Source organism: Tachypleus tridentatus, chromosome 3, assembly GCF_004210375.1.
Source record: "Tachypleus tridentatus isolate NWPU-2018 chromosome 3, ASM421037v1, whole genome shotgun sequence".
Classification (NCBI taxonomy): Eukaryota; Metazoa; Arthropoda; class Merostomata; order Xiphosura; family Limulidae; genus Tachypleus; species Tachypleus tridentatus.
In genome coordinates, this window is record NC_134827.1 from 102212707 (window position 1) to 102229257 (window position 16551).

General features: G+C 34.2%; 1 protein-coding gene across 3 annotated transcripts in view; it reads left to right on the forward strand.

Annotated features, from left to right (window-relative positions):
- Positions 1–16551, forward strand: part of LOC143247631 (uncharacterized) — a 43799-nt gene that overhangs the window by 10698 nt on the left and 16550 nt on the right. For all 3 annotated transcript variants that reach the window (XM_076495990.1, XM_076495989.1, XM_076495991.1), the window contains exons 5-8: positions 2089–2234; positions 11312–11530; positions 11936–12604; positions 15953–16275. In XM_076495990.1, coding sequence (XP_076352105.1) covers positions 2089–2234; positions 11312–11530; positions 11936–12604; positions 15953–16275 — 1357 coding nt within the window. The remainder of the gene's footprint in view (positions 1–2088; positions 2235–11311; positions 11531–11935; positions 12605–15952; positions 16276–16551) is intronic.

The following is a 16551-nucleotide window of genomic DNA, read 5'->3' on the forward strand; positions in this document are numbered from 1 at the left end:
TTAATGCAAGCTAAGTAATGTTAATGGAACATAGACACATGATTAGTTATTTACTGCAAGCTAAGTAATGTTAATGGAACATAGACACATGATTAGTTATTTACTGCAAGCTAAGTAATGTTAATGGAACATAGACACACGATTAGTTATTTACTGCAAGCTAAGTAATGTTAATGGAACATAGACACACGATCAGTTATTTACTGCAAGTTAAGTAATGTTAATGGAACATAGACACACGATCAGTTATTTACTGCAAGCTCAGTAATGTTAATGGAACATAGATACACAATTAGTTATTTACTGCAAGCTCAGTAATGTTAATGGAACATAGACACATGATTAGTTATTTACTGCAAGCTCAGTAATGTTAATGGAACATAGACACACGATTAGTTATTTACTGCAAGCTAAGTAATGTTAATGGAACATAGACACACGATTAGTGATTTACTGCAAGCTAAGTAATGTTAATGGAACATAGACACACGATTAGTGATTTACTGCAAGCTAAGTAATGTTAATGGAACATAGACACATGATCAGTTATTTAATGCAAGCTAAGTAATGTTAATGGAACATAGACACACGATCAGTTATTTAATGCAAGCTAAGTAATGTTAATGGAACATAGACACACGATCAGTTATTTAATGCAAGCTAAGTAATGTTAATGGAACATAGACACATGATTAGTTATTTACTGCAAGCTCAGTAATGTTAATGGAACATAGACACACGATTAGTTATTTACTGCAAGCTCAGTGATGTTAATGGAACATAGACACACGATTAGTTATTTACTGCAAGCTAAGTAATGTTAATGGAACATAGACACATGATTAGTTATTTACTGCAAGCTCAGTGATGTTAATGGAACATAGACACATGATTAGTTATTTACTGCAAGCTCAGTAATGTTAATGGAACATAGACACACGATCAGTTATTTAATGCAAGCTAAGTAATGTTAATGGAACATAGACACATGATTAGTTATTTACTGCAAGCTCAGTGATGTTAATGGAACATAGACACACGATTAGTTATTTACTGCAAGCTAAGTAATGTTAATGGAACATAGACACACGATCAGTTATTTAATGCAAGCTAAGTAATGTTAATGGAACATAGACACACGATTAGTGATTTACTGCAAGCTAAGTAATGTTAATGAAACATAGACACACGATTAGTTATTTACTGCAAGCTCAGTAATGTTAGTGAAACATAGACACACGATTAGTTATTTACTGCAAGCTAAGTAATGTTAATGGAACATAGACACACGATTAGTTATTTACTGCAAGCTAAGTAATGTTAATGGAACATAGACACATGATTAGTTATTTACTGCAAGCTCAGTAATGTTAATGGAACATAGACACACGATTAGTTATTTACTGCAAGCTCAGTAATGTTAATGGAACATAGACACACGATTAGTTATTTACTGCAAGCTCAGTAATGTTAATGGAACATAGACACACGATTAGTTATTTACTGCAAGCTCAGTAATGTTAATGGAACATAGACACACGATCAGTTATTTACTGCAAGCTAAGTAATGTTAATGGAACATAGACACACGATTAGTTATTTACTGCAAGCTAAGTAATGTTAATGGAACATAGACACACGATCAGTTATTTAATGCAAGCTAAGTAATGTTAATGGAACATAGACACACGATCAGTTATTTAATGCAAGCTAAGTAATGTTAATGGAACATAGACACATGATTAGTTATTTACTGCAAGCTAAGTAATGTTAATGGAACATAGACACATGATTAGTTATTTACTGCAAGCTCAGTAATGTTAATGGAACATAGACACACGATTAGTTATTTCCTGCAAGCTCAGTAATGTTAATGAAACATAGACACACGATTAGTTATTTACTGCAAGCTCAGTAATGTTAATGGAACACAGATAATTTGAAAAAATAAATGCTATACTTGTTTTCTAGTCCCTAAAATGATACTATCCATAGAAGATCTGAACAACAATTTTTTTTATTATTATAGATTGAAATATAATCTATTTTATTAGCGTGTGACAGATGTTTTTATATTTGACTGCTAAGATGAACAACCAAATTCTCCCAACACTGTGACTGTGCAGTATATTGACTACGGGAACAAAGAAGTTGTGTCTGCAGCATGGTTGCGTCGTCTTAACGTGGAGTTTTTGAGTGTTCCAAAGCAAGCAGTGCAGTGCTACTTAAGAGAGGTATGTCATTACTTCATTGAATTTGTTTAGTTATAGATAAATACACAAATGGACATAACATTTTATTATTTCTGGTAAGGCAACTTTAAAATTAAAAAAAACAATTAGATTTTCATTATTTCACGTAAGCAGTCAAAATGTGAATTTTCAGAAACATATTTGCATAACAAAAACAATAAAATACACAAGTAGTTTGATTATTACTTTTTTTTTTGTTTAATTTTTGGTACATGTGTGGTTTTTGTTTGATAATTTCTGTTTGAGTAATTACAACTCCAGCCAATGTGTGTGTGTGTGTGTGTGTTTGTCCATTATTTATACTTTTCCTGGCTGTGTTTGTTTGTTTGTAAGCTCCTTTTCTCTTACTGCAAGTCATGTCTAATTGGGGACTTGACTTGGGTCAGATTTTTTTATTGTTAACTGGGTGCGTATTTATTTTCATGCTCTGCAGGGTAGGTTTTACTTTTGTCTCCTGTGTCTTATTGATATTTGTCTTTTATCTTCTAAGTTCTATCAGTAGTGTGTTTACTTTAAGTGTTTCTTATTGTTTTATGTTTTTGGTCGAACTTCAGTTTTGAAAGTTCATTATTTTTATGTGCTTTGTAGACTACAAGTTTCCAGATTTTGTTAAATAATAAGTACTTTCTTACAGTTTTATTTTGTATTTGATGTGTCTTTTTTGGATACATTTTATGACAGTTCCCTGAGATCTGTGGGCTCTCTCTGAAGATATCTGTATTCAATTCTGCCCCCTTTCTCCCAATCCATTTCCCATATCTTCTTCCTTCCTCCTTGTGATTGTACCTCATCTGTTCATCTTGCCTAGTCTGTTCAAGACTTACTGCTCAAAGAAGTGGTCAAAAGGGTGGTACTTATTCAGCCAGAGTTTTATTCCAGTCTAATTTTGTCTGTCAAAAGAGAGGAGATTGGAGACGTGTCATAAACCTGTCTCGCTTGAACTCTTATCTAGAGCCACCTTGCTTGTATATGGAATTCTACTTCTCACTTCTTCATGGGATTTTTCCCTGGACTGCAGATGACAAAATTATTATGAAAGATGCCTATCTTAATATTACAATTGATCCAGTGTCACATCATACCATGTTGGTCAATCATGCCTTATTTCTTTTGTGAAGCGAATTGAGTAGGGTTTCCTCACTAAGTTAGAGAAGTCCCTTATTACCACTTTACAGTATCTTATTCATTTGGATGTTCTCTCCAAACCTTACCTCTGTTGGGCTTAGCTTTCTTCACTGAGGCAATAAAATATGGAGTACACAGTCACAAAAGCCCTTTCTACTCTTTCTATCTCTACACGAGAGGTTCTATCTCTTATGGGGATGTGGGCTTTCTTGGAAGCTCTCATTTCCTTGGTTTGGGGTTACATATTCTCTTCAATGGATGCTTCTCAACCATTGGATCTTCTTCCACAATTCCTTGGGACCAACCTATCACCCTTCTTCATGGGATCAGGGCTGATTTTGCTTGGTGGCTCAGTAGAGACTTGACCATGGTGGAGTTCCCATTCCCTGCCTTATCCCATGTCTCATATATTCACAAGTGATTTCTTTGTGGGTTGGGGATTTCTTTGTGGGAAAATATTTTACATAGAAGGTCAAACGTTGTTTGCTCTTCTATGTCATATAAATTTCTCAACAAGTTGGTTTCTCGACATCACTAATTTCCAACAAATTTCTGGACAGTTTAGGAGGCTACTCTTCATATTGGTATCCTAGAACTATTGTCAGTTTGTCAGGCTTTATCATTTTCTTCAGCTCCTGTGGGAGTGGATAGATGATGTTCATTCTGACATTTCTGCTCTTTTCAGCTATATCACCAAGTAAGAGGACCAAGTACAGATCTTTGTTTTCAGACTCTGGATCTCCAGTACCAGGCTAATGACTATGACATGACAGCCCTAGCATATCATGTTCCTGGAGTTGTGAATCTTGTGGATAAACTTATCTCAACCAGGTTCTCCCCATGGTGCAGTATATTCACCCTCAGGTATTTTGGTCGGTGTGTTATCAACTAGTAACATCACATGTAGGTATGTGTGTCAAACTTTTTTCTGTTTGGTTTTCAGTCCCACAATCCTCATTTCTGGGGGTGGGTGTATTAAGTCAAGATTTGAGGGGATCTTCATTTATATGCCTGCCCTCTGATGAGACTCCTTTCCAGAGTCACCTTATCCAGACAGCTTTTTGTCATCCACTGCTAGTTTCTCTGTACTGGCTGGCTCAGATGTGGTTCCTTCAGCTCTTGCTCATTTTGGAGTAACAACCTCTGCCCTTACCTCTATTCTAATCTCACTTCCAGCAATTATGTTTGGATATATTTTACCCAGTGCTACCAATCTCTTTTTTTTTTTTTTTTTATGTATGGCTTTGGTCTGATTCATTGCCTCAGCTCAGGGACTCAGCTCTAGTGCAGCATCTTTCCTTGTTCGTACCATTTCACCTTCTTCTTTGTCTGTGTACCAGATGTTTTCTTCTTTCAGATTATGGTCTTTTCACTGTAGTTTTCATCCATCCAATTTTTCTGTTTTTAATCTGTCCCAGTTCTTCACCTGCTTCTTTGATCAGGATTTGTATGTGTCAACTGTTGAAAGTTATAGAACTGTTCTGTTGAACACCTTCCATTTCTCTCTCTCTCTCTCTCTTTTTTTTTTTTTACTAGAAAGCCACTTCCTTGCAAGTTATTTCCCTCCTTTTCCATTCCTTTTGGCTGGTCCATCTGCCACATCCATTTTTTCTGCTGAATTGGGATCTCAATGTGATTCTTCCTTTGAACCCTCTGCAACATGTTCCTTTACCATTTTTCCTTAAGACCTATTTTCTCCTCCTGGCAGTTGGTCATTGTCATTCCAGTACTATGTCATGAATGTGTCTTCATGGTGTCTCCTGTCTAGATTGGCCTTCCAAAGACATCAGATATTTAGGAATATTCTATAACATTTTCTCTTATTTCCTTACCTTCCATTTTCCAACTGTAATCTTATTCAGATCCAAATAGACAATTTTTCCAGTTTGTTCTCTATGATCTTATGTTGTTCATACTGCTTCGTTTTGTGGTATTTTATTTATGTGGTTTATTTATTCCATGAAATTTCTCTGTTTTTCATGACCTATCACTTATTATACTCTGTGATTCCCTTTTAAGAATCACAGTCCATCTAATTCAATTTGATAGTAGAAAATGGCCGTAACTTCAAATAACTCAAAACCAGGACTGGAAAGGCCAACTTTGGTGAAAAACACTGCTGTTTGAACTACCTGTTAATCATCCTGGTGAGTGATTATTACAATTTTTGCTACAAGTCTTTTATAAGTTTTATTACTTTACTTTTTGAAAATGGCCATAATGTCAAATAACTCAGAACCAGGACTGGAAAGACCAACTTCAGGTGACTGATGGTGGTTTTTGTGTTTACTTGTTAGTCTTCCTGGCGAGTTATGATAATTACAAATATGCTACAGAAAGTCCTTTACAAATTGTGTTACTTCAGTTTTTCTCTTAACGTTGTAGACTAGATGTAAACATTGGTTTTATGCTATTTGTGTTTTTTAAAATTTTTTGTTTGTTTTACCTTAATTTCCTTTTATGAATTTTATTAATTTTACTCTAATTTTAACCTTTTATCGGATGTTTGGTGCAGATAGCCTAGCTGCTTCATGCCGTAAAACACCAAATCAACCAACCAACCACTTATTATACTCACTGGTCGAGTTCATCAACTTATACAACCAGTATATTCTCACTTCCCCCTGGAAGATCTCTGTTTACGTAATGTTTCTTCAAACCAAATTTATCGTTTTTAGCTGCTTGAATCTGCAATCCTGTTGAGAAGATTAGTTTGGCTGGTATGTGGACAACTGCCAATACATTTGTTGCACATTATCTGCATGTCCTAGGTGTGTCTCTCTTTGGCAGGTATTGTCTTCCTCCTGTTACAGTTCTACACACATCTGTTTACCTTTTGACTGGGGTAAGTCACCATACTTTGTTTTTATCTTATTTATTTCAAATACCTCATGTTTCATGATCCCATCTGTTGATGGGTGTTTGCTGGTTTGGTATGCTTAATATTGTGTTACCTGCAAATGTGTATACTTCGATAATGTTCACTATTGAGATGAGGTTTCTGTAAGACCACCAGTTGCTTCTCTGTTGGAATGTGCATGTGTATGTGTGTGTGTGTGTACATACACACTCACACACAGTTTTTTTTATTATTGTCATTAATGTTTCATGTATAAAGGTCTATCATTGATGGATTTCATTGTAAAGTAGATGGGGATTTATGTCCATTCTTATTGAATCATGATTTCACCAATTGGGATTTTTATGATTTTGAAACTAAGGACTCGCAGACAGCCATTGAACTGTCTTTAGTATGTCATTCCTTCAAGCCTCCCAATGCATATTACCCTCTTTTCTCTTGTAGTTGTACACTGGAGTCCTTGACACTCCTGGTTCTCAGTCTAGAGTGAAGTGTGAAGGAGTTTTCCTTTCTTCTGAGTGGGTTTTATTTAACAAACCAAATCAAACTTTGTGTACCCACTCATTGAAGTGAGGGCTTTTGTCATTATAATTATTGCTGTACTAAACAATGAATATACCATAACATAATATGGAAGATCCAGGGTTCTTACCCCACATGTTTTCACCCAGATAAACTACACTTTCTGATGAAAAATGTCTTTGGCAGGGTGCTTCCCTTGGATGTTTTTGTCAAGGCAGACTGTACTTACCTATACAAATTCCATTCATAGGGTTCTGTCCACATATAGTTATTTCATTTTTCTCCAGCACCACACTGTGGCTCACTGTCACTGCATTAAGTACCATAGCCTGCAACATTTGTGGACAATGTATGACGCACATGTTGATTGTAGGATGTTCATGAAAACCCTTATGATAACATGCATACATTTTTTTTTCTTAATTCTATGTACCCAAATTGTTTTCCCAGGATGTTTTTGCATAGGAGGGCTGCACTTGTTGATCAGTGTCGTAACATTCTCTGATGTAGCCCAAGGCACTACCCTTCGCACATATTTATACAGGCTCATTATCTCTTCCATGGCAGACTTTCCATATTTGTCACTGCAGTGCTGTAATCTTTTTCCTGAACATATTAGTACCTGCCAATGTAGTTCTTCCCTCTTTGTGTTCCAATATTAATTATTGTGTAAAGGGCATACCTGTTCCAGAAGTAGTGCTTTACCTCAAAAGTGTGCTTTCTTTTCATATTCTTGTTCACCTGTTCTTTCATCGTAATTACTTTCTGCTTGATTGGATATTGATGTGTCTTCACTGACCTCTTAACCTTTGCATTGTGGGATTCTACCTTTTGCATGAATGGAGGTAAGACTATTTTGGAAGTTAACATTTTTTTGTACTGAAAATGCATTTCTGATAGGTACTTGCCCCTTTTCACCCATTTCTCATCCCTCCTCTCCACTGATATTGTCTGATAGGTACTTGCCCCTTTTCACCCATTTTTCATCCCTCCTCTCCACTGATATTGTCTGATAGGTACTTGCCCTTTTTCACCCATTTCTCATCCCTCCTCTCCACTGATATTTTCTGATAGATACTTGCCCCTTTTCACCCATTTCTCATCCCTCCTCTTCACAGATATTTTCTGATAGGTACTTGCCCCTTTTCACCCATTTCTCATCCCTCCTCTTCCACTGATATTTTCTGATAGGTACTTGCCCTTTTCACCCATTTCTTATCCCTTCTCTTCACTGATATTTTCTGATAGGTACTTGCCCCTTTTCACCCATTTCTTATCCCTTCTCTTCACTGATATTGTCTGATAGGTACTTGGCCCTTTTCACCCATTTCTCATCCCTCCTCTCCACTGATATTTTCTGATAGGTACTTGGCCCTTTTCACCCATTTTTCATCCCTCCTCTCCACCGACATTTTCTGATAGGTACTTGCCCCTTTTCACCCATTTCTCATCCCTCCTCTCCACCGATATTTTCTGATAGGTACTTGGCCCTTTTCACCCATTTCTCATCCCTCCTCTCCACCGATATTTTCTGATAGGTACTTGGCCCTTTTCACCCATTTCTCATCCCTCCTCTCCACCGATATTTTCTGATAGGTACTTGCCCCTTTTCACCCATTTTCATCCCTCCTCTCCACCGATATTTTCTGATAGGTACTTGCCTTTTCACCCATTTCTCATCCCTCCTCTCCACCGATATTTTCTGATAGGTACTTGCCCCTTTTCACCCATTTCTCATCCCTCCTCTCCACCGACATTTTCTGATAGGTACTTGGCCCTTTTCACCCATTTCTCATCCCTCCTCTCCACTGATATTTTCTGATAGGTACTTGCCCCTTTTCACCCATTTCTCATCCCTCCTCTCCACCGATATTTTCTGATAGGTACTTGGCCCTTTTCACCCATTTCTCATCCCTCCTCTCCACCGATATTTTCTGATAGGTACTTGCCCCTTTTCACCCATTTCTCATCCCTCCTCTCCACCGATATTTTCTGATAGGTGCTTGCCCTTTTCACCCATTTCTCATCCTTCCTCTCCACCGATATTTTCTGATAGGTACTTGGCCCTTTTCACCCATTTTCATCCCTCCTCTCCACCGATATTTTCTGATAGGTACTTGGCCCTTTTCACCCATTTCTCATCCCTCCTCTCCACCGATATTTTCTGATAGGTACTTGGCCCTTTTCACCCATTTTTCATCCCTCCTCTCCACCGATATTTTCTGATAGGTACTTGGCCCTTTTCACCCATTTCTCATCCCTCCTCTCCACCGATATTTTCTGATAGGTACTTGGCCCTTTTCACCCATTTCTCATCTCTCCTCTCCACCGACATTTTCTGATAGGTACTTGCCCTTTTCACCCATTTCTCATCCCTCCTCTCCACTGATATTTTCTGATAGGTACTTGCCCTTTTCACCCATTTCTCATCCCTCCTCTCCACTGATATTTTCTGATAGGTACTTGCCCCTTTTCACCCATTTCTCATCCCTCCTCTCCACTGATATTTTCTGATAGGTACTTGCCCCTTTTCACCCATTTCTCATCCCTCCTCTCCACTGATATTTTCTGATAGGTACTTGGCCCTTTTCACCCATTTCTCATCCCTCCTCTTCACCAATATTTTCCAATAGGTACTTGGCCCTTTTCACCCATTTCTCATCCCTTCTCTTCACTGATATGCTAGTGTTTCTAGTTTGTACCTGTCGATTTTTTTGAATGTGACGACTGTTACAGAGCTGTGCTGATATAGATGGTAGAGAATGATTGGTGGAGGGTATTCACATGATCAGCATGTGTTCTAAAATTGAGAAAAACTGATTGGATATAAAATACTGGTGCACTGTTAGTGAAATATATTTTAGCATTGCTTATAAAGTAATCCAGGATCAAGTTGACTTTGGGTGAAAAGAGGAAAGTACCCATCAGAAATACATTTTATGTGAAAGAAAATGTTAATTTGCACTTCTTGTGTATTAACCTTATAATTACATGTCCCCTTTATGTCCATTTTACAAGGTTTCATTGAGTTACATTTGAAATGTACATTATTATTCAGTGTTTTATAATATCTATGTTTTACTTTATTTGAAAAAACTTCAATTTTGTTTTCTTGTGACACATAAGCATTTACGAGTCTTAGCTTTTGGTCTTTGTAACTTAAGTAATTTTTATCATACACTTGACTTTGATGTATATACGGAAATTAGGCCATTTCCTCTGTTTAGATATCGTCTTCTTCAAACTCTTCAGGGCAAATTTGAAGAAAAAGAAATCTCTTGGGAGAAGCCAAATTCACATGATTCTAAGATTTCACACTCAACACTTTATTTCTGTACATTTTTATAAACAATAGAAATAGCTTATTCTATAGCACAACTTTCTATTGGTTATTTTAAAGTGGGATGCAAAATTGCATACAGTCTCTTTAAACCACTCTTGGTATTTTTGGGGCAGATGTCCTCTCTTTACTAGAATGTAGCATTGTTTTTATCCAGAAATATGTCAGTTAGATAGACAGTTAATTAGTATTTAGGTTTTGGTTGTGTATTGTATTATAAATTTACGTGTTTATATATGTTTTCAACTGCATTTAGTAAAGTTTACTAATGTTTATAAATGTAATCTAAACTGCCTTGGTTTATGAGCCTTAGTGTGGTATGTGTAACAAAAACATTCCACCAAAGGCTAAAGTGTCTCTACCAATGATATAATGATGTTATCTTAAGACATGTTGATGTGTCTCAGTATAGTTAATAATACTAAAGAACAGGAAGTCAAAATGAAGAATTCTAAATAAATTATGCATAAAAATAAAATGTTTTGCAGTTAAGACAATTTATTTTGATTATTTTGGGAAAAATTAAAAGGCATATGTTGTTTTTTTTTTTTTCTGTTTCAGTTTCAGAAATTACTGTATGTTGATGATATTTATAGTTAGAAATATGATAAAGAAAGTGAAAAATAAAATGTAAACATTTACCATAAAAATCTTCTGATATTCATTTAGAAGGTTCTAAAACAATAAGATGGAACAAGTATTTTTACACTTAATGTAAAAACCACCTTGTGATTGAACTATTGAGAGTTTTGAGTGCAAATAACCATAATAAATAAATAAATAACAAATAGAAAATAATAATCTTATTTTTGGTATACAAAACATTTGTAAGCTTTAATAAAATAAAACCAGTTTTTATTAAGGTACATTAAGGGTTCATCATAAATATTGTAGAACTGTGTATAACTCTTTATATGAGTTGTACTAATTGAATATCAACCCATAACCATATGGTTAAAAGAAAATCTATGCTAACTTTATCAGAATATAAGCCCAAACAAAAGCTCTTGTTTTCTGTCATATTGGAAAATAACACAATTGCTTATTGAAAAGTATTAGATGTTTTCGTGGAATTGCTGAACAAAAGTGAAATATAAAGTGTAATAATTATAACAAATTTTAGTCTATTAGTTGCTAGTCCTAGAATTTTTCTGAAGTAGAGAGATTTAGTGCACTGTTGTTTATGGTTTATATGTGTAATTTCATTTTTAGGTGAAGCCCCTGTTTGGGCAGTGGCATGGGTCAGCTTTGGATCAGTTTCAGAAACTAGTTTTGTTACCATTCGGCTTAAGAGCTACATTTTATCAGCCTGTGGAAGACAATGTGCACCCTGTTGAGATCAGTTGTTTTGTACCTGTGCTTCAATCTTATTACAGCATTGCTAGCTCTTTGATTACCTCTGGATTGGCATTGCGAGCTCTGAGCGAAAAGGTAGGTTTCATAAATTTAATCAGGATTATAAAAAACCTGTTATATGCTAACTCATTAGTGAGCTTAACCATAACAACTTTGAAAAAATGAAAATAACATGCTTGTAATCGGTGATACTATGTTTAAATTTTTGTTTTTCGTTTTATAAGTAATCCCTTTATTATCCAATAGTACATTCTTGAAAGTGAGGGTGAAAGGTTTTGAATATTTTTAATGAGTAAATTGAACATCAAATTTCTGGATAAAATTAGTTACTTTCATGCTGTATTTAGTAACGTGAATTTTCTATTTTTTGCTTGAGTTCTGAACTGAAAAAGTATGAAAATGAGTGACTTATTAAATAATTTCTTCTTCTTTTGTGTAATTGCGGTTTATGATTCTTTGAAACTGAACCATTGTTTTCAGGGTAACATGGGAACAGAAGATCACGTGCCTGTCAGCACAGCACAAAATGCAGCATCAGGTTTCAGTGACATGCCACAACATCACCATTTTCAGAATAGGCCTAATCTACTTGTAAGTGATACTTCTCAAAGTTCTCTACAGAATACCAGCGATAGTGAAACAGACTTTACACCGAAGAAAAATGAGATATCTCGAGACGCTTCTGCTGAAGCGTCTGGATCAGAAGATACCAAGCAAACACCCCTCAAGAAAAAGACCTCTTGTCGATGTGTGATACCGGAAATGCTGTTAAATGGAGACAGTCAGTCAGACAGCACAGACCACAGCTCAACTGGTAAAATGTTTTTTTGGAATTGTCTTGTTTCACCAGCAAAAGTCCAGACAAGTGAAGATGGTTTCTTTGTGGCACTTGCTTCTGTTGTGGTCTCTCCCAGTGAATTCTATGTCCATCCGGTAACCAAGGAAAATTCATTACTTGATGACCTGCGTGAAAAAATGGCACATTTCTATGGGATGAAAGTTTTAAAGAAATGGCCAGATAATAGTATTCCATTACATGTAGGCCTTTACTTTTGTTGTCGTTACACTTTGGATAGATACTGGTACAGGGTAAAACTCATAAAAGTTCTTGAAAAAGATTATTACCAAAATACTCCATCTACAGGAAAGGTAAGAAATTAATAAGTCTAAGAAATGATTGATATGTCCACTGATAAGTTTAAATGAGGTCCTCATTAATTTGTAATTGATTTAAAATACAGAATTAAATTATGTTTCTGTTACTGACATTTTTTGTTTAGTTTTCAAAAGTATAAATTATTTTGGGTTTTTTCTTTTGGACAAAGATCACATTTCAAAAATGTGTTATTATTATTTTTTATTGATTAATTATTACTACGAAAAAATAACTTTCAGTCATTGTATTATGTAATGCCAAATATGTACTTTAATATATTAGTATTTATTTCTGCTAAGAATATGTAGTAACAATTACATTAGTGAAATAAACAAAATATATTATTAATGAGCTACTGCTATTAATTGAGATAAACACATTTGAACCTTCAAAGTGTTAAATTTTCTAATAAATGAACAGTTAACATGCATGTGCTCTAGGCTGGTAATAAAAACTCCATCTCATGTTTTTAATGTACATGTTTTGTTTTGTTTTCAGTTTATATATATTTATATATATATGTGTGTGTGTGTGTGTGTGTATTTTAACCATAAATTTTTTAAGCCATAAACAAAACACATTAACATGGAACAAAATATGCTGCATATTTTTAAAAAGAATCCTAAGGTACAAGCTACAACATAGGATTATAAAATGTATCCTAGATTTCGGAGGTGACTGAAAATGTAGGACCCACATTGTGGTGGGGATACACTGTCTATCAGTCTTGACCTCCAATTTGCTAGTCTTCCATAAGAAAATTAGAAATTAAGAGAGCAAGATGTGGGTGCTCAAGCCCAAAATGTCCTACATCTATATCATCCTTCACTGGCTGCAGACAGTTGTGGGAAGGTGACTGCTCTCTAAGTTAAAATAAGAAAAAGATAAACATAAAAAGATGAAAAATATAAATAAAAAATGAAAATAAGGTACTACCATTTGGGGGTAAGTAAGATAAAACTTACCTCTTGCAGTTAGCATTCCTGGCCCCAGTATGGTAGGGACACCAGTTAACATTACATTAGTAAAGTGATAGTTTACTGTGACTGATGTCTTTTATATTTGGCTCAAGGTGTACATCCACATAAAGTAGTGCCAAGTTCTTTCTTTCACACACACACACACACACACACAAAATAGATATAGATTACAGAAAGTGCATGTTCAAATCGGGAAAATTATTTTCTGCTTTTAGAAAATGGTATTTTCGTTAGCATTCATTTGAAGATGAAAGTTTTACAATAACAATTAAAACATCTTTAATGACAGATATTTTGGAATTTCTTCAAATTGTGTCATCAGTGTTTAAACTTCAAAACAAAAGTTAGTTCATAATATTTGAACAACAAAAAAAAACTTTAGCTATTGTAAGTTTTTGTTGTTGTTTTTTATTCAATCAGAAATTTAGAAAGAATAGATTTAAATGGTAACAATGTAATGGAATGTATAACAAAACATGATTCACACATATGTTTACAAAAACAAGAGAAACTGTTTTAGAGAAAGGCTTAAATATAAGTATAAACACTATCTGCACAATAATAATAAATATAAAAAATACCGAGAATCTGCATTAATGACAAATTCATGTATTTAGTGTTGGATGATCATTGAAAGTGAATAGTTTCTGTAATAAAGAGTCCATAATTTGTGGTCTCAGAGCCAAGAATTTTAAAGTTTTCTAGAGTATGGGGCAGTAGTTATTCTCACTGTGTAATCAGCTGGAAGACTTGGGTGGAATAGTTAGCTTATGGCTCTTTCTTGCTGGAATTTCCATATACTTGTGTGCATGTGTATTTATAGATGAGATGTAGTTTTACCTGTATGGGTACCTTTACAGCTACAACAAGTGCATTTATAAAGGACCCATGAATACATGAGAATAGGTGGTAAAGAATCTGTGGTTTAAAACATATTTTTAAATCTAAATGTTGATGTTTAGTGTTCATGTCTCAATGTACATTTCATTATATTGTTACCATTTAACTCTGTTCAACTTTCAACTGAACTCAGTAGCAAAGGTTGTTTTTTTGTAGTTCCAATATTATGAACATTTTTAGGTTTTAACACCGATAATGGAATATGAAAAAAATTCCATAATGTCCATAATTATGTCCATAATGGTGTTTTTTGGTATTAGAGTTTTTAAAATTTGTTATAATTTGAACAGTTTTCAAATTATATGATTTAATTTTTGATAAGTAAATTAAATATTAATATTCTGGATATAATTAATTATTTTTATGTTGTATTATTTAGAAATTCATTGTTATTATGGAGATTTGGGTATGAGAGACTTAGAAAAACAGCAATATACAATTTTAGTGTTTTTCTGTTCACCACAGATGACTAATAGTTAGTGTAATGCGGCAGTGCTATACAATTTTATGAATGTTAAATGAGTTCAAACTACTTGGATGTTTAAAATGAAAGTTTCTGGGTAATAATAGAAAGGAAAATAGTTTTATCAAATATTTTCTTAAATTTCAGTAGTTTTTTTAACACCATATCATTGGTTTATGTGTGTGTATGGGCTATTTTATTAAAATCTGTACAAAAATTGGAGTTTTTATTATGATAAATATTTGACTATATAAACTTTGAGGATTTCCTAAATAAAGTTGGAGACAAAGTAATATGTGTGTGTGTGTGTGTGTGTGTGTGTGTGTGTGTGGAAGTCTCCAATTTAAAGAACAAATATATGGTGAAAATATTAGACAAAAAATTTGTATGTTTTGCTATAACAGTAGCCTTGCTTATATAGAAACTGTATGTTAGATTTAGTGTTAGCAGATGTAGTAGTTTTATAGAAACATGAATTTTTGTGAAACACTGTAAAGGTAAGTGAATAATTGGGTTAATTAATGAGTGTGTTTCTCTGAGTAGTAAATAGTTTCTTAATAGAATGAGTAGATTGCACTACAAATAGTTTTAATTACATTTTTTATATCGTACCTAACAAATGCTTTACTGATGGGAGTTTTTTTGAAACTTCTTGTTCTGTGAGATTTAAAACAAAGTGTTTACCAGGTTTTTATTTTTTTTTACCTTTTGATTTGTGTGACCTTTAGAGATACGTCAAACATATTTATAATGAAGTGATGGAAAGTATCGACAAAAAGAAATTTATTTTAATTGATTAGTATAATTAAATAATTGGAAAAGATTTATATATGTCACAAAGAAATTGTACAGGATGTTGTCAGATGTGCAGTACAGAGGTAGATACAAACCCTACCTCCTTGTAGTTCACATTGTGCAACAAAAATTTTAGATGGAGCATTTTCATAAAATTTGAAATCATCTCCAAGGGGTCTGTTTTTGTTGTTTTTTTTATGCAGAGGAGGAGTTCACGGAAACTTAAACAGCCCTTAACTCCAGTTCTTGTCCAGTTCATTGACTATGGAAATGTAGAAAAGGTTTATCTGAAAGATCTTTATCCATTAGTAGAAGAATTTAGAAAATATCCAGCTTTTGTTGTCCGCTGCTCTCTGGCTGCCCTGAGACCAAAAGGTATCCAGTCTATGAAATCTGAAGATGATGTTAATAATGCACTAGATTTACAGTGGCCAGAAGATGTGGGAAAGAGAATGATGGAACTGATGGGCTTTAAGAAATGTCTCTGTATACAAGTTATTTCCACATCACAAACAGAAACACCAAGGTATGTTCCTCAGTGTTTCCTTCAAGGTTGTGTTCTGAGTACTGAATAATATAAAGCATCCCATTATACTTTTTTTTATTTTTCCCTATTTCTAACTGAATTAATTAAAATAATTTGTTTCGTAAAAAATAAACCTTGTAGATTTTATGATATTGTGTGATGAAAACTTAAAACATCAAAGTTACTTAAAAAATGGATAAATAATTCTTTTTAAATAACTTTTACATATTAATTTTTTCAGTCTTCACTTGATTGAAGAGACCTAAAAACTTTTGA